This window comes from Macaca nemestrina, chromosome X (assembly GCF_043159975.1).
Source record: "Macaca nemestrina isolate mMacNem1 chromosome X, mMacNem.hap1, whole genome shotgun sequence".
Lineage (NCBI taxonomy): Eukaryota > Metazoa > Chordata > Mammalia > Primates > Cercopithecidae > Macaca > Macaca nemestrina.
The window spans coordinates 4,230,038-4,256,656 of NC_092145.1; the positions used below are offsets into that span (position 1 = coordinate 4,230,038).

General features: G+C 38.2%; 1 protein-coding gene across 2 annotated transcripts in view; it reads right to left on the reverse strand.

Moving 5' to 3' along the window:
• Positions 1-26,619, reverse strand: part of LOC105495887 (PAS domain containing repressor 1) — a 102,936-nt gene that overhangs the window by 5,271 nt on the left and 71,046 nt on the right. For both annotated transcript variants that reach the window (XM_071088829.1, XM_011765787.2), the window contains exons 10-13: positions 17,862-17,982; positions 9,031-9,157; positions 4,507-4,727; positions 197-346 (exon numbers count right to left, since the gene is read on the reverse strand). In XM_071088829.1, coding sequence (XP_070944930.1) covers positions 197-346; positions 4,507-4,727; positions 9,031-9,157; positions 17,862-17,982 — 619 coding nt within the window. The remainder of the gene's footprint in view (positions 1-196; positions 347-4,506; positions 4,728-9,030; positions 9,158-17,861; positions 17,983-26,619) is intronic.

Consider the following 26,619-nt stretch of genomic DNA (forward strand, 5'->3'; position numbering starts at 1 on the left):
GGAGAAAAAGGGAAAAACTCTAAGTCCCTGCTGGAGATCACATTAGATATCCCATATCACCCTGCGGGCAGCAGCTGTCACTACTGGCAGGCACTACTGACTAACTCCTTAAGGTTTGCCAAGGTCCCTCTCTCCTCTTCCTTCTGCTACTTATATAGAACTGCTCTCTGACCTGAAACCTAGCATCCTCACTGACCTGAAGCTGATCCATCATCAATTCCAATGCATTCTGCTGGTTTTGGATGGCATCATGGAGCAACTGAGTCCTCTCTTCTAGCTGCTCCTTCAACTTCTTCATCAGTTCCAGTTCCCGGCTAATGATGTCGTAGGCAACTGGTGATGATGGCTGTGGGGAGAATTACTTATGGTTCATGTATAGTGACACTGGTTTCTCCAAGTCTTACCATCCTGTTTCACTTCAAAATTTCTGAAAGACTGAAAATGCAAACGGTAGCTCTCAAATTCAGATTTCATTCATTACTAGAAAGTTTGAAAAAAATGGTTAATTTAGGAATTCTAGATAAGAAATGGACCACGAAGATTATTTAGCCTGATTCTTTTCCCAAAAAGAAAGAAGTGGAATTGACCCAGAGACATGAAGCAACCTGTACAAAGTCCTTAGTGGAAGAGTCATGGGCCAGTGCCAAAGTATTCTGCTCCTGGGTCAAATCACAAATGACAGTCCACCAATAGGGCCCCTGTTAGCAATGCAATAATGAAAACCATCAACTGGCACTTCCTTTGTTCCAGGCACTCTTCTAAACATCGCATGAAAACTCATAGGTCTGATCTTCACAGAGCCCTGAAAAGCAGGTACTATTATTGTTCTCATTAACAATTATAGTACTTAGATGAACTCTCCTCTAGGTTCTGGAAATCTAATTTTAACTTGGATAACAGCTTCACATCTGGAAAGAAGCAAATGTGCAGGTTTATAAAAGTAGAGAGTGTGTTATGGGGCAAATGATGCTCCAAATTGGCTGGAATAGAAGGAGTAAGGCAGGTCACATGTAGAGGAGAAGCCAGAGTTTTGTACAGGTTCAGGCAGCCAAGGAACTTGGATTTTATTCATCAGTCACCTGGTACTGCTGTTAGAAGATGTGTTCTACAATCCATATCTTATCAGGGATGTAACATGCTCAGATCTCAGTTGTAAAACATGCCTTCTGGCAGCTGTGCAGAAGATGAAGTGGTGGGAGAAAAGAAGCGTGGAGTTCGGGACAAGTCAATTAGAAGGCTGTGGGAGTAATTCAAGGTAGAGATAATAAGGGCATGGAACAATCCAGAGGTAGATGATATAAAAAGGAAGAGACATATTTGAGAGAAATTAAGAAAATAACAAATGCTGGTGAGGATGTGGAGAAAGAAGAACACTCATACACTGTTGGTAGGAATGAAAATTAGTACAGCCACTATGGAAAACACTATGGAGGTTCCTCATAGAACTAAAAATGCAACTACCATATGATCCAGCAAATCCCACTACTGAATATACACCAAAAGAAAGGAAATCAGTAGATCAAAAAGGTATCTGCACCCCCATATTCGTTGCAGTACTATTCACAATAGCCAACATTTGGAATTAACCCAAGTATTATCAACAGACAAATGGCTAAAAAATGTGTTATATATACACAATGGAATATTATTCAGCCATAAAAAGAATAAATTCACGTCATCTGCAGCAACATGGATGGAACTGGAGGACATTATGTTAAGTGAAATAAGCCAGGTACAGAAAGACAAATATCACATGTTCTCACTCATATGTGAAAGTTAAAAATGTTGATCTCACGGAGGTGCAGAGTAGAATGGTGGTTACCAGAGGCTAGGAAGGGAAGGTGGGAGAGGTGGATGAAGAGAAGTTGATTATTTGGTACAAAAATACAGTTAAACATTAGGAACAAGTTCTAGTGCTCAAGTAGGAAAATTAGAGTTAAAACAATTTACTGTATATTTTAAAATAGCTAGAAGAATTGTAATGCTCCCAACACAAAGAAAAAACAAATATTTGAAGTGATGGGTATCCTGATTACCCTGACTTGATCATTACACACTGTATACATGTATCCAAATATGTACCTGTATCCAAAACTATGTACAACATAATATATAGAGTGTATATATATACTATATATAGTATATATATAAAATATGAAAACCATCAATTGGCACTATACTATTATACTATATATAGTATATGTATATATATACACACATATACACACATATAGTATATATAATATATACAACTATAATATATCAAAAATAAACAAAATTCTAAGAAACAGATTAACATCCAGAATATCTTAAAGTAAAATAAAGTTTAAAAAACAATAATAAAAAAGAAGCTGAGCTGGGTGTGGTGGTTCGCATCTGTAATTCCAGCTACTCAGGAGGCTGACGTGGGAGAGCTGCCTGAGGCTTGAGACCAGCCTGGGCAACAAAGCAAAAACCACAACTCTTTTAAAAAAAAAGGTGGATGGGATTTCTCAACTGATTGGCTGAGAGGCTGAGAGGGACAGAAGAGAGATGAGATTCTTGGAAAATATCTTTCAAGGCTGAAGTAAGGCCTGGGAACAATTGCTATTTGCCCGGAACTGTGCTGAATACCATGCATATAAACAAGGTCAGAGAGCCACAGTCCTGATCGATAATATTACAATATTAATGATAAGAAAAAGGTACATATACTTGCAACTTCTAGAAACCAAAAATATACTGTGGTTCATCATTACCCTTTATGAGTAATGTAAGTACACAGATGAGTTGAGAGAAAGAGAGAGAACACCCTACAAGTTGTTGTTTTCATCATTTGGAATAAAAATTATATATGTATTTTTAGTCCATTGAAAACTGTTCAATTTGTCCTTCTTTCACTATGCATTGTATGTCTCTTCCTATATGAAAGCAGACGTTCATTAGACCAAAAAAAAAAAAAAACCACACACACATGAACGCGCACGTACACACACACACACACACACACACACACACACCCCACACCCCTTTAAACTCAGGACTGGAAGAGACAAACCTTACAGGTTCTCACATCCTCTCACCCTCTCCAAGCAGAAATCTTCTCTGCTGTTCCTGGAAAAGGAGCTGCCAAGCATTGGCTCTAACCTTTCCATTGAAGGAGAGAGGACTTGCTATTTCAAGAGGTGACCTAATCTGTCTGAGAAGGGCTAATAGTGCCAGACTGCTTCCTTGATCCTCTGGAACCACATCTTCCACTTTATGATCCTTCAACTATTTGGATAAAGCTGTCCCTGTCCCTTCCCATTCTTCCCTTCTCAGTGTCTTCAGCAACTGATTAAGATGTCTTCCAGCCCCTTCCTCATCCTGGTCTCCATCTTTTGGATACACTCCAGGTTGTTGATACATGGCACCCAGAAATAAGCCTAATACACTAGCACATGCAGAGGCAGATGACACACATTCATTGCTGGTTATTTTGGTGATTTTTTAAAAGTCATACTTAAAAATTTAATTACAAGTTAATTCAAAAGAGAAGATAAACCTGTCAACAGCAAAAGAGAACCACAACTTTTTGGCATAATAAGGGCATAAATCAGGCCACAGCAGATTTTCACAGAAATTTCCTTTTAAATAGCTCAGAGAATTTTCACAGTAGTCTGCAAATCCCTGCAAGGCAAGACCATTTCAACATGGAGAAACTGAGACTCAGTAATTTGCCAAGGCCACACTGCTGATACTAAACTCAAACAATTGTGTTCTAGCCCTTAATTCTTTTCATTAGATGAGGATCCTTTTGACACGGAGTCACTCGTCTTAGGCTTGGTGATGAATGCACACAATTCCATGTAACTGACCATAAACTCACTAGCTTGGCTTCTAATCCTGATTTTAATAATCCTGTCTAACATAAAAGATGATTGTTCAAATCATGGTTATGTAAACACATTTCGGGGTAGAGGAACTACACAGTAGTTAATCCAATCATTTTGATTTGGCTTTGGACTGTACATTGGTACTGACGTTTCAAGGTTGGGTATATCTAACGACTCTGAAATGCATGTTCTAACCTAATAAAAATTCCACTGGGAAAACCTAGCTTGTGGTGCAGGAAGAGGGTTGGTATGGGTAGGCCAGAAGGTTGTCTTCCCTCTAGATGGTTAGTATGCTCTCACAGGTGATTAAAATCAGGGCTTTTAAAAATACCACCTTTTCTTAGTAGCTAAGCTTCCTATTTGGCTCAAACTTTTCCTCAAGTACAGAGTGTCCATGGGATTTCAAATTAAGAAGAGCACAGGGATTTGGTCTTACGTAGAGAACCTCCAATCTCCCTGTTTGTGAGGGTCCACTGAGTTCTCAGCTGCATCTGAAAATCCAGTACAACAGAAATAGTGACATAGTTTTGAAAAAGTAACAAACATACTTTCTGCAAAGTGAAACTGGTCACAAGAGTGAAAATTTGGGCTTTGCAAGGTTAGCTGTCTAGACAAACATGTGAAGCGAGTGAAGCGAGACTTTCAGAAGTACCTGAGCACTTGTGCCAGCAGCCCCCAGGTCCACTGAGTCCTCTGGATCCATCAGGCCTGCCTGGTCTAACAGGTCCACTGGGTTCTCTGGGTCCTGCTGGTCCATTGGGCCCTCCTGGTCCACTGAGTCCTCCTGGTCCACTGAGAACTCCAGGTCCACTGGGTCTGCCCTGTACAATGGATTCACCTCAGGCTCAACCTGAAAGTCCTGCAAGGATAAGGCTGAGGAAGAAAGCACAGGGGAGTTCATGACTTAAAAAGCAAAAGTACTGATGTTATCAAAAAGACTGTACGAGGGTCATTTTAGTCCATGTTAAGGATGAGATGTGCCAGGTGCCAGGAATCATTCAGAATATTGTTTTTAAAATCTGTTCATATTTGAAAACGAAGAAAAGAGAGAGAGTGTTTGAAATTACCACTGCCTATCCTCCAGCTTAAGCTAGTGCCTAAACCCACTGCATTTATTAGTGTCATTTCATTCATTATAAAATTATTTTGGCTCTACTTTTGGAGATTTAGTACCATCCAACTGATAAAACCAAATAAAATCTAGTCATAAATCACTTCTGAACAATTGGATTGCCCAGAATGTGGGACCTTGGGAGTGCTCAAAGTGCTCTGGGAGGTGTTATGACATGACTTGGCTTCAACAGCCCTGAAAAGGACAGTGGAGAACATTATTTGAATAATGCAAAATGGTACAGTTGTTTTTGAAAACCCTTTGTCAGTTTCTAATAAAGTTAAACACATACTTCCCAAATGACCCAGCAGTCCCACAACCAGGACTTGAAAACGTATATTCATACAACACTAAAACTTCTATGCAAATGTTTAATGTAGCTTTATTCATGATCAAAAAACACTTGGAAACAACCCAGATGTTCTTTTACAGGTGAATGAAGTGTTAAAACTTGATAAATTCATAAGATGTAGTACTACTCAGCAATAAAAGGGAATTAACCATTGATTCATGCAAACATGGATGAATCCTAAATGCATTTTGCTAAGTGAAAGGGGCTAGACCAAAAAGGCAAGATGTCATATGATTCCTCTTACATGACATTCTGGAAAAGGGAAACCTGCAGAGGTGAAATACAGATCAATGGTTGTCAGGGGATGGGAGACAAAGGTTGAGTACAAAGAGGGAGCACAAAGGAATTTTGGGGGTGATGGAACTATTCTGTTTGGTACTATGGTGATGGATACATGACTCTTAACATTTGTCAAAATCCATAGAACTGTATATATCAAAGAGTGAATTTTACTGTATATAAATATGAAAATAAATTGATCAGGAGGTAGGAAAACCTAGGTGAATATGCAGACTGTAACAAATGAATCTAATTCTATTACAAATAAATGACATATCCACAGTGATGGGGGTGAGAAATAAAGAAGCTAACGTAGGAACTTCGGAAAACAGAGGTTTGCCTGGATACTGCAAAGCTAAAGACCAAAAAAAAAAAAAAAATGCACACACAAATTAATTCCACATGGTAAATTTGTTCCTTAAGGGGTACAGGTTAGCAATTGTGAAACTACTTTTTATGAATGTTTATGTACTGGAAAAATCAATAAATATACTATACATAATGAGAGACAGATTTATCACTGTCAGAGATACAAATTACAAATAAGCAGACAGAAAAGGCTAGAATGAACCCTATGATACTGGGCTGGAGTAGGAAATATCAGTGAACTCCTGCTGCTGTTGTTGGTTGTTACACGCTGAAATAAATACAGATGGTTGTATATGGTTGCACAGGTTAGTATGAACAGACATCTTTCTTAGCTGTGTCTACTGAGAGGGTTTAGAAGTAGTGACATACCTGTAACAGTGAGTACAACTAGCACCCAGATCTTCGTTTCTAAATACCACTTTCCAAATAAAGGACCTAAATAAGGCTCCTTAAAGAAGGGGTTGATTTCAATGACAACATGTAATAACGGAAATAAGGAAGTGAAGGGGGAAAAAAAAGATGCAGACATGATAAAAGGACAAGGGAGCCAACCTAAAAGAGCCCCATGAGCCAAAGCTGGAGCAATTTTTTTTTTTAATGATGGTATTGGATTACAAACCAAATAATAAAAAAATGCCCATGAATACATCCTGATGTAAATGAATCTACGAATAAATGAATGAAAGAGAGACAAGGAACAACTCTTTCTTACAGCAAGATTGCAGCTAATAAATACACAAAAAATAAAGGATATAAAAAAATGGCATTAGAAGTAATTGCTACAGGCCAATTCCACTGATGATGCTACAATGTGAAGGAGAGTTTAAGGAGAAACAGGAAACATTATTGCATGTTCTCAATGTAGCTCCCCTCAAATATTTGGTAAGTACAAAGGGGAAAACAGTATCACCTTAACCAAGCAATCAAGTTAACACCACCAGCAATAAAATATACCATCATGTATATTCTGATATGATGCACTAAGGAGGGCACATCACATCTGTGGTATTCTTTCCCAAAATGCAAGACCTCAATCTCATCTTGAAAAATCATCAGACGAGTCCAAATTGAGGGACATTCTGTCAAATACCTGGCCCATATCCTTCAAAAGTATCAGATGATAAAAAAAAGAAAAGCAAGACTAAGACACTATCAAAGACTAGAAGAAACTAAAAACACATATTATTTAAATTCAATGAAAGATACTGGATTAGTTATTAGAACAGAAAAACAATTTTCTGGGAAAACTGAGTAAAGGCTGAAGCTCACTTAAAAGTATTGTATCAATGTTAACTTTTTAGTTTTGACAGTTGTACTGTGGTTATGTAAAATGTTACGTTAGGGGAAGCTAAATGAAGGTTATCCTAAATGGTATATTTCCCTTATTTTTCTATTTTTTTTCTTTGTGCTATTTTTGCAAATCTTCTTTAAGTCCAAAATTATTTCAAGATTAAAAGTTTGGAAAAGAGAAACATCTGGATTAGGCAGAATGAACCACTCTGTCACTTCCTATCTGCTCTTTGCAGCCTGGGGTTGCATATCTTACCAGGCTATGGTCATGAGCAAATTGTCCTTCAATCATAGCATGAGTTTGGGATGACCATTGAAAATATTTTGGAAAATTCTGGTTTCTGGACACTTCCAGTGTTTAGACCGTTGGCTAAATTCGTCTGCTTAACTCTTTTTCCACTAAAAGCCATTTTCCAAATCAGTTTAGCATTTTTTTTTTCTTTTTCTTTTTTGAGACGGAGTCTTGCTCTGTCGTCCAGGCTGGAGTGCAGTGGCGCCATCTCGGCTCACTGCAACTTCCGCCTCCTGGGTTCCAGCCATTCTCCTGCCCCAGCCTCCCGAATAGCTGGGACTACAGGTGCCCGCTACCACGCCTGGCTAATTTTTTGTATTTTTAGTAGAGATGGGGTTTCATCATGGTAGCCAAGATGGTCTTGATCTCCCGACCTCGTGATCCGACGACCTCGGCCTCCCAAAGTGCTGGGATTACAGGCATGAGCCACCGCACCCAGCCCAGTTTAGCATCTTTTAATTTTCTGATTCCAAGTAAACAAAGCTACTAAATTATCTGTAAGTGATAGTGAGAAACCTAGGAGTTACTTGACTTCTACCATATCAGCCATAAGCTGCTAGTCATCTCAGTATGCTCATTTTGTTGAAATAGTCATCTGTGGAAGGTTATAAGGATTTCTCCATCATTGGCTTAACAGTAGTAAACACAAATAATTCTCTATAGCAAAGTTACAATGGTAGGTCCAGATAAATAGGTTTAAAGCAATCAATCTCTTATAAATTTTAGAAATCACAATTATGAGTTCATGGAGTTTGACCTCTCCTGCCAAAAATCAATTGTTTTGGAAGGAATTTTTTAAACACAGCTGTGAGATTGACAGCAACAATGGAAAAGTTGTTAACTAAGAGTTTTAAAAGTGGAGATACTAACACTGGATTTAAAAACTGAAAAAAGTGAAATAAAAATTAAAATAGAGCTTACTACTTCTATATAAGATTTCACATACCAATTATTTATGATCAGATTAATTAGGAGATACGATTTGCATTATGCATACACCATTTTCTTAAGTTTTGTACTTTTTAAACAATTACAGTTATGAAAGGTCTTTAATACTGAAACTCATGAAAGAAATATCACTGTTTTTGAGAGACTCTCACTTTCCCCCTTTATTGCCATGAAAACTCAATAACAAGAGGTTTCTTTGGAATCCAAATACTGTGTGATAGCAGAATAGACTACATGAGTATAAAAAGATAAAACGCTATTCCTTCAAGGACTGAGATCCAGTGCCAATTTTTAGAAGATTAAAATTAAATAGGAGAAAAGACCATTTCCAAGCACTTGAACCTGTGATGAAATACTCATTTTTATTATTCGCAAATCATCATCTCAAATATTTACAGAAGATGAAGAAAGCTGGAATTCACTCTGTGATTTCACACTATTATAGAGCATTATATTCATTTGAAAAACTGTAACTACGCTGTTGGTCACTATTTTTCTTCTAATAGTCCCTATCCAAATGCATAAATGTACCTACCTGGAGATTCAGGAATAGTATACAGGGAAACTGTGCTGGAGCAATAAGTTGAATCAGAATCTACAAACATTACATGAACATTTTCTTGTGGTCCATACTGCTCAACCTCTGCAATATCGATTTGGTCCTGTAAATGTCCAAAAGAGAAAGATAGGATATCGCATTTCGGAGTTAGAAAGAATAGGAAACACAGGCAGAATACAAACTTTGATGCATTTCACATCACAATTTCTAACACTGCTGCAATCAACTGAAAACCTAACAAAAAATCGTCATCAAATACCTCTTTAAAAATATTGCTGGAAGATAACAAGCAGAGATTATAGATGCCACAAGGTATACACTGACAAACTTAAGAAGAGAAACACAGTATACATAATACTAAAAATAAAGGCATCAAAAATGTTTATAGATCAAAAGGCATGGCAAAAACAATTCTGCCTTTCAGTGGTGTCAGTAGGATGCTGTCATGATAGTAGCCAAGGATGGTAGTCACCTCATCTCCCATTCCTCATTATTAGACCCAAACACACTGGCTCACAGAGAAATGGGACAGCAGTGGGAGACCTGCACCACCATTGATAAGGCCATTTTCCCAGAGTTCCTGCACTTGCATCCTAAGCTTAGAGAAAGAAAAGGCCAACCGGGGGCTGTTTAACAACTATGTCTTTAGGCAGATTAAAGTTGAAAGTATTATTAGCAAAAGTACTTTTAGCAGAGAGGTGAAAAGGCCTCTAAGAGCTTCTAGTGCAATGTTCTCATTGGATAGTGTCAAAGAGGGCAAGGCCATACAGACAGGAGCAGAGTGAGAGACAGAATCCACTGACTCCAAACCCAATGCTCTTTTTCCTAAGTCTGGCTACCTTTAAGCCATTCGTTGCTTTAAACTATATACGTATTTCTATTGAGTGATCCTGTCCTATTTCCTGAACAACTGGATCCTTTTTGAATAGTCTGTGGATCACTGTCCATTGAAATTTTTTTTTTTTTTTTTTTTGAGATGGAGTCTGGCTCCGTCGCCCAGGCTGGAGTGCAGTGGCCGGATCTCAGCTCACTGCAAGCTCCACCTCCCAGGTTTACGCCATTCTCCTGCCTCAGCCTCCCGAGTAGCTGGGACTACAGGCATCCGCCACGTCGCCCGGCTAGTTTTTTGTATTTTTTTTAGTAGAGACGGGGTTTCAACGTGTTAGCCAGGATGGTCTCGATCTCCTGACCTTGTGATCCACCCATCTTGGCCTCCCAAAGTGCTGGGATTACAGGCTTGAGCCACCACGCCCGGCCCTGAAATTTAAGTACCTTGTTTAGCAGTGAAATATTTTACATCCCTGACAAAATTTTTTTTTTTTTTTTTTTTTGCTTTTGTTCTGGACTGGCTTAAGACACAGACCCATGGTGATTTTTCTACAAGGAATCTGTTTGTTGGATCACATCCCAGTATTTCAACTTCAGGAAATTGTGCAACCTCACTGTTCAAGTGACTATGTTTTATACTCCCTAAAATAAGTGATATGTTGCCAGGGATGTGACAATCTTTTCATTATTTACGATGATATTATGGTGAATCGGTATTCATTAAGAGGAGATATGACCTGTCTCTTTCCTCTTCCTTCTGTTCTTCTTCATAGCCATCTATCGATTTAATCACTAACTCTTTGCTTTCTGGATTATTTTCAATAGAAATTTATATTCTCAAATGTTAATTAAGATGTCCACTTTTGGGCATTCATATGTTTGGGCTTATCAATATAAATGCAGTGAGCTTAAATTAACTTAAATGACAGCATTATGTGCAGTAATGGTAATTGGCCTGGAAAAAAATAAAGCCAAGAAACTACTTTGGAAGCAAAAAGATACCAGCTTAAAATGCAATTAGGACTAAGGTGAAAAAGCATGCATGGAGATAGGAAGACAATCAACATGCTTTTACAGTTTTGAGTGGAGTTTTTGATTCACCTTTATTCCGTAATTGTCTCCACGATTAGTATGCTAAAGGATTTGAAAAGAGAGGCATGGGTTTTGAGGCTGGACATAAAGTAGGCTTCAAATGCAAACTCCAATACCTGATGGTTATGTAAACTGCAAATATGTAGGGGGAGAGGGGGAAGAGGGCATTCAAGAAGTTTGTCCCCAAATTTTTGCATTTTCCCTGTGGTGGCTTATTGTTAAAGTGCTCTGACTAATTTTTAGGAGATCCTTGCATTTTACTTTTTTGGAGGTGGTGGGCGAAAGGCCATAGGGCTTCCAATCAAGACAGCAGATTGGAGAGACATGGGGAAAATGCTAGATAAAATAGAGCAGAATTTTTTTAAAAAAAATACACTGAGTTTAGAAATCCTCTCTGGACCTCATCTCTTATTTACCTGCCACCCCACTTATGTGATTTCCTTTATAGCAAAACTTCTCAAAAGGATTTTTTTTATATACAATGTCTCCAATTCCACCATCTTCTCTTAAACCTACTGTGATCAGACATTATCTCCTTGAACCCCACCATACTCCACCAAAACTTTTGTCAAGTTTAGCAACGATCTACAGGTCCTAACGCTAATGGTCACTTCTCAATTGTCCACCTATCTAATCTATCAGCAGTATTTGACATTGTTCATCATTCCTTCTTCCTGTAAATACTTTATTCACTTTGCGTACCTCCTACCTCACTAGTTACTTGTCAGTCTCTTTTGCTAATTCCTCCTTTTTCTCCCCTAATTTCTTAACTTTGGGTGTACTTCAAGGCTCAGTCCTTGGTCTTTGTTGCTATCTACCTTAGTGACCATCTTCCAGGCTTACAGCTTTAAGACCATCCATACTGATGATTCCCAAATTCAAATTTCCAGTCCAGTATTACATCTCCAGTTGGATGACTAATGGGCATCTCAGTCATAAACATTTTCAAAACTAAGTCCCTGATATTACTCCTCCCCTCAAAGAAAACACCATTGGCTAGGCACAGTGGCTCATGCCTATAACCCCAACACTTTGGGAGGCTGAGGTGGGAGGACTGCTTGAGCCCAGAAGTTTGAGACCAGCCTGGGCAATATAGTGAGACCTTGTCTCTACAAAAAATTTAAAATTAGCTGAGTGTGGCAGTGTGTGCCTGTAGTCCCAGCTACTTGGGAGGCTGAAGTGGGAGGATCATTTAAGCCTGGAAAGCAGAAGTTGCAGTGAGCTGACCATACCACTGCATTCCAGTCTGGGCAACAGAGTGAGAGACCCTGTCTCAAAAGAAAAGAAAAAAGAAAAGAAAAGAAAAGAAAGAAGAAAGAGAGAGGAAGGAAAGAGAGAGAGAGGAAGGAAAGAGAGAGGAAGGAAGGAAGGAAGGAAGGAAGGAAGGAAGGAAGGAAGGAAGGAAGGAAGGAGAAGGAAGGAGGAGGAGGAGGAAGGGAGAGAGGGAGGGAGGAAGGAAGGAGGAAGAAGGAAGAAGGAAGGAAGGAAGGAAGAAAGAAAGAAGGAAAGAAGGAAAGAAAGAAAGAAAGAAAGAAAGAAAGAAAGAAAGAAAGAAAGAAAGAAAGAAAACATCCCTAAGCTTGTGAATTCTTCCCATAATTTTTTCCATCTTAGTTAATGCAACATTATCCCATCAGTTGCTCATGTCAAGTACCTTAAAATCATCCCTAACTCCTCTTTTTCCACACCCCTCATCAAATGCCAACAAATTCAAGGGCTCTTCCTTCAAAATATTTTCAGAAGGCCGGGCACGGTGGCTCATGCCTGTAATCCCAGCACTTTGGGAGGCCGAAGCAGGCGGATCACCTGAGGTCAGAAGTTCAAGACCAGCCTGGCCAACACAGTGAAACCCCGTCTCTACTAATAATACAAAAATTAGCCAGGTGTGGTGGCGGATGCCTGTAATCCAGCTACTTGGGAGGCTAAGGCAGGAGAATTGCTTGAACCTGGGAGGCGGAGGTTGCAGTGAGCCAAGATGGCGCCACTGCACTCCAGCCTGAGTGACAAGGGCAAAACTTCGTCTCAAAATACATATATATATATACACACACACACACACACATACATATATATGTGTATATATGTATTATATGTATATGTGTGTATATACACACATATATATACACACACATACATATATATGCACACATATACACACACACACACACACATATACACATACATATATATTTTCAGAATCTGACCACTTCTCACAACTTCTACGGTTACCACCCTGCTTCAAGCCATTATCATCTCTCGTTTGGACTGCTGAGAGAGCCTCCTAACTGGACTCCTTAACTTCCATTCCTGCCCTTCCTTCCACAGTCTATTTTCAACACTGTGACTCTTTTAATAAACAAGTCAGGTCATGCCATTCTTCTGCTCAAAACTCTCTAATCATTCTCCTTTTCACTCAGAGTTAAAGCCAAAATCTATACAATGGCTTACAAAGCCTTACTCAACCTGACCTCCATTACATCTATGACTTCATCAATACCTACTCTCAGCTTTGCTCACTCTGCTCCAGCTGCTCTGACCTTCTTGTTATTCCTCTAAACACTGGGCATGCTTCCACCTCAAAATCCTGCAGAAGTTTTTCCTCTTCTTGAAATAGTCTCCCCGACCACAGATGTCTTCATGGCTAGCTTTCTCCCCTTTTTTAAGTCATTGCTTATATTTAATACTGTACTCCCCCACCTCTTGCATTCCCAAACCTCCTCATCTTGCTCTATCTTTTCAATAAGTCTTGTCACCTTCTTTTTTTTTTGAGACTGAGTCTCACTCTGTCGCCCACACTGGAATGCAGTGACACGATCTTAGCTCACTGCAACCTCCGCCTCCCGGGTTCAAGCAATTCTCCTGCCTCAGCCTCCTGAGTAGCTGGGACTACAGGCGCGTGTCACCACCGGCTACTTTTTGTATTTTTTAGTAGAGATGGGGTTTCACCATATTGGTCAGGCTGGTCTCAAACTCCTGACCTCATGATCTGCCTGCCTCGGCCTCCCAAAGTGCTGGGATTACAGGCACGAGCCACTGTGCCCGGCCTAAGTCTTGTCACCTTCTAATCAATGATTTCTTTATTTAATATTTTCATCTCGTTATTGTCTGTTTCTCACTGTTGGAATGTAAGTTCCTCTAGAGCAACAATTTTTCACTGTTTTGTTAACTAATGAATCCACCCTCCAATTTAAAACAGTATCTGGTATCTGGTAGGTGTTCAATAAATAGTTGTTCAATAAATCAGTAAATGAAGGAATCAGAAATGGCCTTTAAAAATAAACACATTTAACATGTTCGAATATATAAAGAACAAAAGGGAAACCATGCAACGAATAGGACAATATGACAAAATAGTTTTAAAAGTAGATGCCTCACTGGGCAGTAAGAGACATAGATACTGAGATCAGACAGATCTGGGTTTGAATCCTGGCTCTGACATTTACTGTGTGACTTTGGGCAACTTATTTAATAGCAAGACTCTGATATTTGCCATCTGTAAAACTGGAATGATAATGCCTCATAGGTCTGTTGTGGGAGTTAAGCACCCAGCAAAATGCACAAATAGGAAGCTCTCAAGACACTTTAGCTTTCAGTGTTATTATTCTTCTTCAGGGTTGACCTTCTTTGACTACTTTTTAGAATCTTAAATACGTATCTGTTGAATGAATAAATGACTAAATGCCTACCATATAGTAGGTTTTAAAATCAATGCAAGATGCTCTCATGATTATCCCCTAAACCAGGTTTGTCCTGGCCTCTCATTTGCACATAATCAGCTCTAGCAGACTGTTTCTGTGTTGTCTGCTGGTATCCTACCCAGCCCTTGGTTCATGCTCAGAGACAGCTGCTTCTGAAGATGCCACCCCACCTGCCACCTCCTGCAACAATGGATTTGGATGCAAAAGCGATCTGATAATGCACAAGCGCCAATTCTGCCAAACATGCCTGTTTAGTGTAACATGGCTAAGGAGCAACCTATCTCTAGGGATGGATGGCAGAATGTGAGTGGCTACTAACATAAGTCACCTACACTCATCATTAAAAGAAGTATTTGGGACAAAGTCAATTGACAAGGAGATCCAAACCATATCACTAGAGTTAATTTTTCTCCACACCTGATGCAAGACATTTCTGTGTACTCTCACTTAATGTCTTGTGTGTTATGAGGATTTCCAGTATGGCTGGTAGGAACAGGAACTATTACCAACCCTTTGTGAGTACTAGCATTGTTCTCTGTAATCCTCTGGAATGGTTTTCCCCTAGCCCCACTTCAAGTAGCTTCCTCAAGTTAATACGCCAATCAATATGCTGCTGAATACTAGAGGAGGCCCCTCACAGATCTCTAGCATTCTTTCTCCATGCAGCTCTCTCTTCTCTAGGACTCTGCTAGCAAACTTAGTCTCCCTATACTCTCACCTCAATGTCAACTCAGGCAGTCCACTGGGCTCCATATGTGTTCTCCCTCTCTGAAATGTGGCCTAGAAACTTGCTATGTAGTAAGCTCTGGTAACTGTGGAGCTCCTCTCATTGATTTCCAATTGCTCAAGAATCTGTGGCCTTTGCTGCCTGCTGGCCATTATCATGAAAACTGTTATGTCATATATTTTGTCTGTTTTATTTTTGCCCGTTTCAGGTAGGCAAGTTAACCTGGCCCCCTCACTCCATCTTGGCTGGAAGCAGAAGTCTCACAATTCCATGGAATATTATACAGTTTTAAAAAATGATCAATGTGACTGTAGAAAAAAATGGAACTTAGGGATAAGTGGAAGCCAAGGGTATGCCGTAGAATGTAAGCTATATTTTTCATTGTAACTACATGCAAAATATATACGTTGGTGGACTAAGACTGAATGGGAATAAGCAAAATTAAACAGCAGCTGTGCCACAGCAGTGGGGTTATGTATTTCTTTTTTTTTTTAACACACTTTTCTCTAAATATTATAATTACTTAGGCATTATATGTTTTGTAAAATGAGAATATTTTAATCCAGCTTTCTTCCACACATACTAAGTTTAAGGACTTTGGATTCTTCACACACAGTACACTATAAACCCTGGATAAATACTTATTTACTGACGGGCTGATGAAGCAAGCCTGACAGCTGTGTAGATGTTACACTGATTGCTGGAGCTATACGGTTGGCTTGGCCCCTTTTCCTAGCATACCTGTAATTAGTTTGTGTGTAAAGAGAACATTGCTCTGTCTAAATTAGCATTCTTCTACCTAATTTCCTCTTTGTTTCATACTTCTTTGAACAGAATATTAGGTTAAGCAGAGGTACTTATTCAGAATGGAGAAAGTTTTATTTACATAGACATACTTTGTTAAATGATCAATTCTTGGAAAATTCAATGCAAAATCAGCACTTCACGTTTAAAATATGTGCTCATGGCATCTCCATGTTACAGGAGAACTTAAATACTGAAAGGACCTGCTATTTGCACTGATCCCAGTACAAATTCATTCAGGCAAAACACATGGAGGCCTGAAAACCAAAGTTAGAGTCCATGCATGCAGCCTGTTTATACTGCTCTTGAAATCCCTTTACCAAATATTTGAAGAGTTCTATAAAAATAACAGACTGCTTTAACACAGAGTACTCATTTGTGCATCTAATATTTATGACTGCTTACTATGTGTAACAAGCCTTGTTCAAAGTTGACCAACAAGACAGCCAATGGTCTCTCCTCTCACAGAGGTTTCATTCTATTACAGGAGTAAAATAAATATCCCGATAAGATTACTTTAAGCATTATTATATGCCTATGAGGTAGCCTGGTAGAGATTATTATTATTACTTCCATTTTACAGATGAGGAAACTGAGGCTGAGGTAAAATAACTTTCCCCAGGCCATGTAACTGGTAAGGGCAGAATCAGGAATCAAACCCTTGTCTTCTGATGTCTCAGCCATGTTTTCTCTCTGTAGCACTGTTACCACTGTGGTGATCCAGCCTATCAGCTGTGGTACATGCACCCATGGAGTGGCATGTAAGGCGAGGAACCACCCTCTCACTTTTTAACGTGGGAAATGCCTTCTGAGATACCTCTTCTGTTCTTCTCTACCTCTCTCTCTCCTTGCAGTTTGATTTTATTTCCCAGACGAGAGTTTCATCAGATCACTGAGGGCAGACCCAGGTTTTAAATTTATATTAATGTATATCTCTTAAGGATTCTTTCTAGTAATATCTGGTTAATGAATAAACGGATGATACATTCATTGTCTTAGAGGATGGATGCAGACAACCTAGGCTAATTAGGCACTGGGTTCTGGCCTTCATGACTTTTTTTTTTTTTTTGAGACGGAGTCTCGCTATGTCACCCAGGCTGGAGTGCAGTGGCACAATCTAGGCTCACTGCAAGCTCCGCCTCCCGGGTTCACGCCATTCTTCCTCCCTCAGCCTCCCAAGCAGCTGGGACTACAGGCGCCTGCCACCACGCCCCGCTAATTTTTTGTATTTTTAGTAGAGATGGGGTTTCACTGAGTTAGCCAGGATGGTCTTGATCTCCTGACCTTGTGATCCGCCCGCCTTGGCCTCCCAAAGTGCTGGGATTACAGGCGTGAGCCACTGCGCCCAGCCGCCTTCATGGCTTTCTATACCATGCAGGTCAGTAAACTTTCATTATGAAATGTACTCACAAGGCAAAGGACCCTGAACAACATCTGGGATAGAGTTTAGCTTAATTCTTTTTCAAGCACTACAGGGACCATTCCAAGTCTGGCAGTTACTGGCTCCTAATAAGAAATGTCTACAAGATGGCAACTGTGGAACACTGCTCATGTGTCACGTCCATCTGACATACTTCTTGGTAACACACATTAACTAAATAATCAACATCACACGGTAAGGGTCCAAGATTGTAGTCTGTGGTCCTCAATGTACATACATCTGAGATAGCAGCAGCAGCAGCGGCAGCAGCGGCAGCAGCAGCAGCAGCAGCAGCAGCAGCAGCAGGTTCAACATACACGACTTCCATGCTAGTATGTCCTCTTTGACCTTGAGAGCTACTATAAATAGGTAAAAAGAGAGATGGTAAGCATATCTCACTTGCCATTTAAATCAAAATTTTCTATCATACAATAAAAAGGTTCAAATAAAAACTATTTGTTTTATTTTCCCTACTACAGAACATCATTAACATCATTAATCTTTGAGGTATCATTTTTCCCACAAAGTTGTTCTGCACATCTACACAAAAAAAAAATCATCTGGACCCTCATTAGAATGAAGTTTGCTGCAGGTCTCAATGCCTTTTTAACAGTGGGGAGCAAACCAGTATTTTTAAAGCCAAGGTGTATGAGTAAATATTCTTTTTCGATTTTTAAACCAACTGCAATTACAAAAAAAATGCCTTTAGGCCCAATTTAATTTTGTTTCTTGTAATTAGAGAAACTCTCCATTCTCGGGGCTCATTAACAATTCATTTCTATCAAAATTAGAATTTCGATGAAGGTGAGATGCAGCTTCATGGCACACTAGAGTCTAAATACTAGCTTACTTTTCACCAATTAAGTATGGGGTGGAGAAAATATGAATGAATGAGAATCTTACTTTTAATACTGATAATAGTGTTTCAAGCCTTAAAAATTTCGTAACTGAGATTCTGTTATTGAAATGTATTTTGTTTTCAAGAGTTTTTCTTTTGAAAAGCCCCTATTACTCCACAAAATGAGAAATTAAAGTCTGATAATAAATATTATAAAAAACAAGACCTCAGAGCAGCAAGACAGTGGCAAAATGGTATCTATAAAACTTTCGAAGCATATTCAGAGACATGTAATTAAGAGAAAACCTGGGTTATTTCACATGGTTTCAAAAAGTGAATTCTGAGCCAATGGAGAGAAATTTTCCATTCTGTATTTCAGAGGACCCTGACAAAAATCTATTTTATTTATAGCATTTATTTCTAACACCAAAAAATTAAGAGTTTGAAAAAATTTATTTTGGATATCAAAAATATGTAATATTTAGGAAGTATTTACACAGCATAAAACAACTAGTTAATAAGTTAAGTCAGGCATTTGTGTGTATAATTGGACTATATCGAATATAGAATGTTTAAAATATATAAAAAGTATATATTTAATTAAATATATTTATTAATATTTATGTTAATATTAATTAAATATGAAATATGTAAAATATAGAATATTTCTTACTGATTTTTCAGTGTCATGAAACAAACATAAATGGAGTCACTTGTAAATTTGCCAACATATTATTTAAAAACAAAATTCCTATATTATTATATATTTTTAAAATAATTTTTCGATCTCCGACTAAATTTATAAGCCAAGTTATTTCTTGTATTATCTGCCTTGCAGACCATGTCGTATTCCTTGGCTTCAACTATGGGTGACTCCCACAGCTCTACCTCAAGACCTCTTCCCAAGCTGTAGACCCACATATCCAACTGCCTTCAGCACATGCATGCGGATATCTAACTTCAACATGGTATAGACTCCTGTTCCCCCTCCAGTGTCTCCTACTTGGTGAACAGTGCCACCCTCCACCCAGTCACTCAAGACTGAAATCTACAAGTCATCCTAGACTCTTCCCTCCTTCTCAACTCTCTTCTACCTTATACAAATGTTTCTTATTACTTTCTATCTACTTTTTCTATGGGGTGAATTTCTTCAAGGCAATGAACATGCTTTAAACTTCTTGTATCCCAGGCACTTCACACAATGGAGAGCAATTACTATGTGCTTAATGGATATTTGCTAAGTAAAAAAAGAAATAAACAGATACAACTTAGCAGTCAATTCAATCAAAATGTTTCACATCCTTCATCCCAATCTGCTTGGATTGACAAAATTATTTTAATGGACAAGCTGGAGCTTCTATTTGTTCCTTAAAAGCAATTTAATACCTTTATATTGGCTTCTAAATAGTGCATACTTTTATATCTGAGATAAACAATATATGAATGTATTGCTTGCTGCATTGTCCAATATGGCAGTCACTAGGCACATGTGGCTAAATCAAAATTTAAGTTAATTTAAATTAAATACAATTTAAAATGTAGTCTTCAGTCACAGTAGCCACATTTCAAGTGCTCCATAGCTAGCAGTTACTGTGTTGGATGAAGCAGATTATAGGCCACTGCAATCATCACAGAAAGTTCTACTGGATAGTGCTGTATTAAAGGATGCAGTAAGTTTTTCTGGACAAAACTCTTTGACAGCAATATATTGTGAAGCAAGTATGTTTTGTTTCAAATCCACTGACTTAAATATCATGAATATAAATAAAAGTGAATATTTTCCAAATTATTCAGTGAATTTACATTTTTTGCCTCTCCATAAGTCAATATAAATGGCAAATATTTGATGTAGAATATAAAAGTCACAGGCACTCTGGGAGGCCAAGGTGGAAGGATCACGTGAGCCCAGGAGTTTGAGACCAGCCAGGACAATACCGTGAGATTCCATCTCTAGAAAAAATAAAAAGTAAGTCAGATGTGGCGGTGCATGCCAGTGGTCATAGCTATTCAGGACGCTGAAGCGGGAGGATCGCTTGAGCTGGGGAGGTCAAGGCTGCAGTGAGCTGTGATCACGCCAACGCACTCCAGCCTAGACGACACGGCGAGACCCGAAAACAAAACAAAACACCTCACAATTAAAAGCCACAGAGAAGCACTTACAATTTTAAAGAAAAACATTAGGGAATATTTCATACCTAACTAGTCTGTGCATGTAAATAATGAGTTCAGGCTCAGGATATGGGATATAACATGTAACAGAGGGTTTGCAGCCATATCCACTGCTGGCCTTTGGGTAGGAACAGATACAAGCACAACTTTCTTTTTTCCAAATTGTATCACTTAATTTTTAAAAAGAAGGAGAAAGATCAAAGAACACTTTGCCAGTTGTAGTTACATAAAAGAACACCTAATTCTACAAAGACGAGTACCTCCGTTTCATCATGTAAAATCTCAAAATGTTACTCTTAAATTGAGCCCTTCATGTTTCTTCTCTCTCTTCATTTTAAATATTTTACCGAGATTTGATATCCATTGGTAAAGTGCTTAACACTGCTGAATTGCTTTAATGCAAGGTTGTTCTTGGCTTAAAATATCATCTACTTCTACTTGCTGTATAAATGAAACTGTAAATATGAAAAAGATGTCAAAGGAATGCTGTCCTTTCATACGCCAATGGAGTACAAACTAAGGTGTGTTTTGAACAGTTGTGGCAGAGTCAGGAAACTGATGACAGTAAAAATATAATCCTAAATGTCTCTCCCTATTTAATTTACAGCTGAGATTATATAATCTGAAGTGATGGAAGGAAAGAAAACCAGATTTCCCTTCTTGGTTGCAGGTTATGAACAAAGTTTAAGAAGCTAATTTTTAAGGCTACTCTAACCAAGGCTAGTCTACAGGCTCTCAGAGGAAGCTCACTACCATGCCCTGTCTGAAATGTAAAATCTTGAGTCCAGGATCAGGTATCAACTTTTCCTTCAAATTCAACTGCATCTCAGCCGTCCCTGATAACTAGATACTAGCAGCTCCAAAGCCTACCTCTCCTCAAGAGTCATTATGTTCTTAGAAGAGGATTCCTGTTAAGTGGCTCCCTAGGAATCAAGCCTGAAACAGCCTCTCTTTGCCCTAGCCCCCTACTATTTTATTCAGTATTCTAGGCATGCCATGGAAGGTGAACAGAAGCTGGGGTCACACACCCTCAATATTGGTCAATTATACCTAAATAAAGCTAGAAAAAATATTTTTCTCAATTCCACATGCAAAAAGTGAAAACAAAATTCTGAAAAATTAAAAAAAAGAAAAAGTACATTGTAATCTGTAGAGTCTCCCTAAGTGTGGTCAGCTCAAATGCCCTCATTAGCCATTCTTTCATTGACCACCGTACATCTCTAAGTTTCTATTCCACTTAACTATATGATTTGAGAGGTATGATACTGTAATTTGCTTTACAATTGTTCTTTTGTAATTTTAATTCTCTCTCCTAGAAAATGTCTTCCTGCAAGATGAGTTCTGCATGCGCTATCATTTCTCTATTCCTTTGGAGCCAAGAAGCAGGTGCTCTAGTGTTAAGATGAGCAGAATAGGGATCAAGAGCCTGGGTTTTGTGACTTGAAACTGCACTGAGAGACTTGGGAACGTTGCTATTGCTATAGATCACCTAGATCAATATCCTCCTTTGAGGGGGAGAAGAGAAGTGTGTTCTGTGGCTACAAGGCTCTGCATACAATGTATACTTGTAAATATCCTCTGAATCAATGTACAAATCTTGATCCTTCCGAATACAAAATAACTACACTGCCTTCTAAATATTTGACAGGTCCTTCTCTTTCAATATAGCAACTTTTACTAACTAAATAATTGGAGATAGTCATCTTAATAGATTTACATTATTTGAAGATGAATTTAGTTCATTTTAGGAACCTTAACTAAAGGCAGATAGTCAATGGATGTAATTTTGATCGGTTCAGAATATCAGTAACTTGAAGTGAATGTTTCATCATCACCCTCAATAATCTTAAGGTAATTGCTAACTAACCATATTGCCTACCCACAACCAATCTCATCTCTGACTGACAGAAAAGACACTATCATTTACCAAGTTCCTACCATGGGGTCTGTATCTTTTACATATTACCTTTCTGAGTCCTACAATAACTCAATGACATATGTTCTGTTATCGTCTCCACTTTATAGATGAGGAAAATAAAGCTTTATAACGTGAATAACATATAAGTTCACAACTAGTAAATGACAAAGCCAGAATATGATCCCAGTCTGCTAACTCCTTATACCAGTAAGGGCAATAGTTGTGTCACCATTAGGGAGTAGTAAAATAATCTCTAGTTTTGTTTAATCCCAGCCAGAAATGCCTTGATTTTGTCATGCCACACATCCAATATGCCCTAATTTGTTAATTTTTACTTTTATTTTTTATTTTGATTTTTGTGTGTACATAGTAGGTGTATATATTTATGGGGTACATGAAATGTTTTGATACAGGCATGTGATGCCTTCATTTGTCTCTATTACCAAAATGTGTATGTCTTTGAAATCGATAGGCCCATATGTTAAGATCAGTTCCATCACTTTATATTCACACCACAAGTTAACCCACTAACATCCTCCACAGAATGAACTGCAGGTAACTATGAGCTACTATCAACTTTGCCAGGTAGTTTGTGCACACTATTGTTTCCAGAAAGGATGCAATCTTGACCCACTCCTGGCTCCTTCTTAGTTTTGCCTCTGGAAAGCCACTGCTTTTCAGTATGGAAGCATACCAACTTCCCAAGTCAATCTACTAATATTAAATTTTCCAAAAGCCAACTTGCCAGGAGACAAATGGACTGAATGAACATGAATCAAAGCATCAATTTGTCAAATTATCCAAATATATTGATTTACCAAAAACCTGTTTCTTTAAGCTATTCATAAAATTTTAAGTGTGCTGAGTTGGCAGAGTTTAAGACTATTGTAGGAAGGAAGGATTTCAGAGTCCTGAGGGCTTCAGACACCTGCTGAGTTCCTCATCTCCTTCTCTCATGGACTCATTTCCTCCCAACCCAACTTCAGGGGTTGGTAGCCCAAGCTGTGCTGGTTGCTGGTTCTCCTTTGTTTCTTTCCCCCATCGCAAGTTCCCTTCTCTTGTCCCCTGCTCAATTCAGCTGCAGCAGTAAGGGACCTGGGGTACAGACAAATGGAACCTTCCTTAAAATGTTAACAGAAAAATTGGCCAAGTACAATATATCCTAAGTATCTTCAAAAACTGTTAAAATATTTCAATCCACTCTAAGTCATTAAGCTTTGTCAGAGTTCACAGATACAAGTTTGGGGAAAATGGTAAATTTGGCAAATGAGTCATTTGATGATATTGTTGATAAAATCTGAAAACATGCTAAATCATTGAAAAATTAGAAAATGAATTCTTTAAAAATGTATTATTAAATTAGCATAAACTAAAAACATTCATATGAAGTCCTGAAATTCTGTTTTTATTCATAAGAATGGCAAACCATTCTGCGACTTTTAACTTTTTACAAATTAAACATTCCTTAAAATGTTGAAAATAATAATATATCCATTGACTATAATCAAGAATGTAGTCATTGCATGTAATCAAGAATAATATATTGATATGAACAGATACTTAGTATACTGAATAGATAAGGGTTTTGTCCAAACTATGGCCTGTGAGCCAAAATCAGCAGCAGCCTGTTTTTTACAACGTAAGAATGGATTTGGAAATTTGAAAAAACACGAGCAGGTGATTGGTTTCTTTCTCTCCAATGGAATCAGAGGCAATGGACAACTTACAGCCAGAGAAGCCCATTGCATTCTCACTTGGGAGAGATCTTAATGGACCTGAAGCTGCTCAAGATCATGGTTTCTTGCTAACAAAGGGACAACAAATCCCATCATTTACCATCTTAGCATATGAATGTTTTAGGAAACTCTTCCTGAGTGACTGCTTCCAGAAATTTTCTTTTGGCTTAAAAAATTAACTTTTAGTCACAAAAAGTTCTGTCTTTTTTTGATGTGAGGGAAAAGTATGATATTTCATTCAGATATTCTGAATGGAAGGAGTGTGCTATTTGAATTTACCAGTTCTCTCCAACAGAGTAATTTATTACTCCAGGGCCTAAAAGGATGGAAAAGGAAAATGTCTGGTATATGTGTGTGTGTGTGTGTGTGTGTGTACATGTGTGTACACGCCTATGGTGTGTATTAGGATTGAGAGATAGGCAGAAAGTGAAACAAGATGACTCAGAAAATAATGCACCCTTCTCCTCTCCAATTCCCTACCCTGAGCATCACACCCCTTACTGCTCCCTGGCCACAGCATGAAGAGGACTGACTTTCATGAGACAATGAGTTAGGGTCTATATGCATCTTTCCTTTTCAGCCTTCCTGTCTTCCTGTACGAGACACAGATATGGATTCTTGTGGCTTTCAAAATCATATTCTTTGAGTGGGTTAACATATATATATATCTGATATATCTGAAGCTGATAACATGACTAAACCTACACCATACAGATTAATTCAGATAATTTTACATATCAGAAAATGAAGATTTAAAACAAAATGTTGAATTTCAACTATTTAGAACATGAGGTCCCTTTTATCTGGCAGGTAATTACTTTTATGGCATAGCTAAGAAAATTCAATTCTTCTTTTAGCTGTATGGTAAAGACTTGCTTTAAATAACTACTAATACACAACTAAAAAGAAGCCAAATGGTGTGACTCTGATACATTTAGGTGTTTTACAAAGGATGAAGTCAAAATGGGAAAATTTCCACTAAAATCATACTCCATCCATTTCATAGAAACCATCACTCTCTAAAGGGCCATTTTGAATTCCTCTAATGTGCTTTTTTGGTTACACCAGTTTTTCACAAACACATCAAAAGAGGAAAAACACCGAACGGCACTTGGTGGTATTTCCTCACCAGAATTAAAAAAAAATTAGTAACGCACAATATTCATTACACTTAAAAAGTAAATACGATCATCAACATGGTAGAAATCTTAGTCTCATATACCCTGAAGAGCAAGTAATCTACGGTAAGAGTTGCCCTAATGTCAAATAATAAAGACAAGACAGAAAAGTGAACACTAAGTCAACAAAAACTCTATTGCTCTAAAATTAACTTAAAAAGTTTCAAGGTTTTGTCATCTCAAAAAGAATATTGCTGATATTGGCTTCCTCTGAGCAGTGTAGAAATATTAAGTAAACATGAAAGCAACTTTAGAATCTGATTAGTGTTCTGTGGTCCGCCCCTGCCCCTTTTCAAACGTAGAGAAGGCAATGTATAGCTTTGGTTGGTGAGTCACTGGAAAATGCCTGGATGCCAGTTGCTAACACTAAAGACATTCATGGGCAGAATGAATGTCAAGGCTACACAGTTCGCCATCATATATTTGTGGAAAATTCATCCCAGGAGAAATTCATAAATCAGACACAAGACTATACTAAGACCATAAGATATAAAGATATAAAGAAAGTTTGCTCTGTTCCCACTAACTAATAAGCCCTTAAGGCCAAGCCTTCCAGCTGAGGACAGGATGTTCTATAGGGATGTATCTCTCACTCAAAGAGGACAGGGTTTTTGAACGACTAGAACTGACAGCTCAGATATAATTTCTACAGTTTGTAAGGTACTACATTGATTTTTATATTTCATTATTTTCATACTTGGATCCATTATCAAATATTTTTCCAGTCTAAAAACTATTTTATGAATTAATGTTTGTCACTATTCCATTAAAATCATTTGCTTTCACTTCAATGAATCAAGACACACACAAACACACACACATTTTTACATCATAAAACAGGGCAGGTCCAACTTCTTTTTAATACAGTCAGTAACTTTAGAGCGCCTGGACTAGGTCCATATGTTCATGCTAAGGTTTTGCCAAACAGCCCATGTTTTATTTGGCATCTGAGTCTTCCTACTTTTGTAACCCACTCGGTCATCCCTCTAAGGTAACATGGTGTATGGTCTTTCTGTCACTTTTATGACTATTGTTGAGCCAGTTGGGGAAATAAAGCAACAGAGACCAGTCAAGTCCCAGCACATGTTAAAAGAAAACGTTTTATGTCTTTGCTACTTATTAAAAAGCTAATGGCCTATGTGTTGGCTGTGCAAATA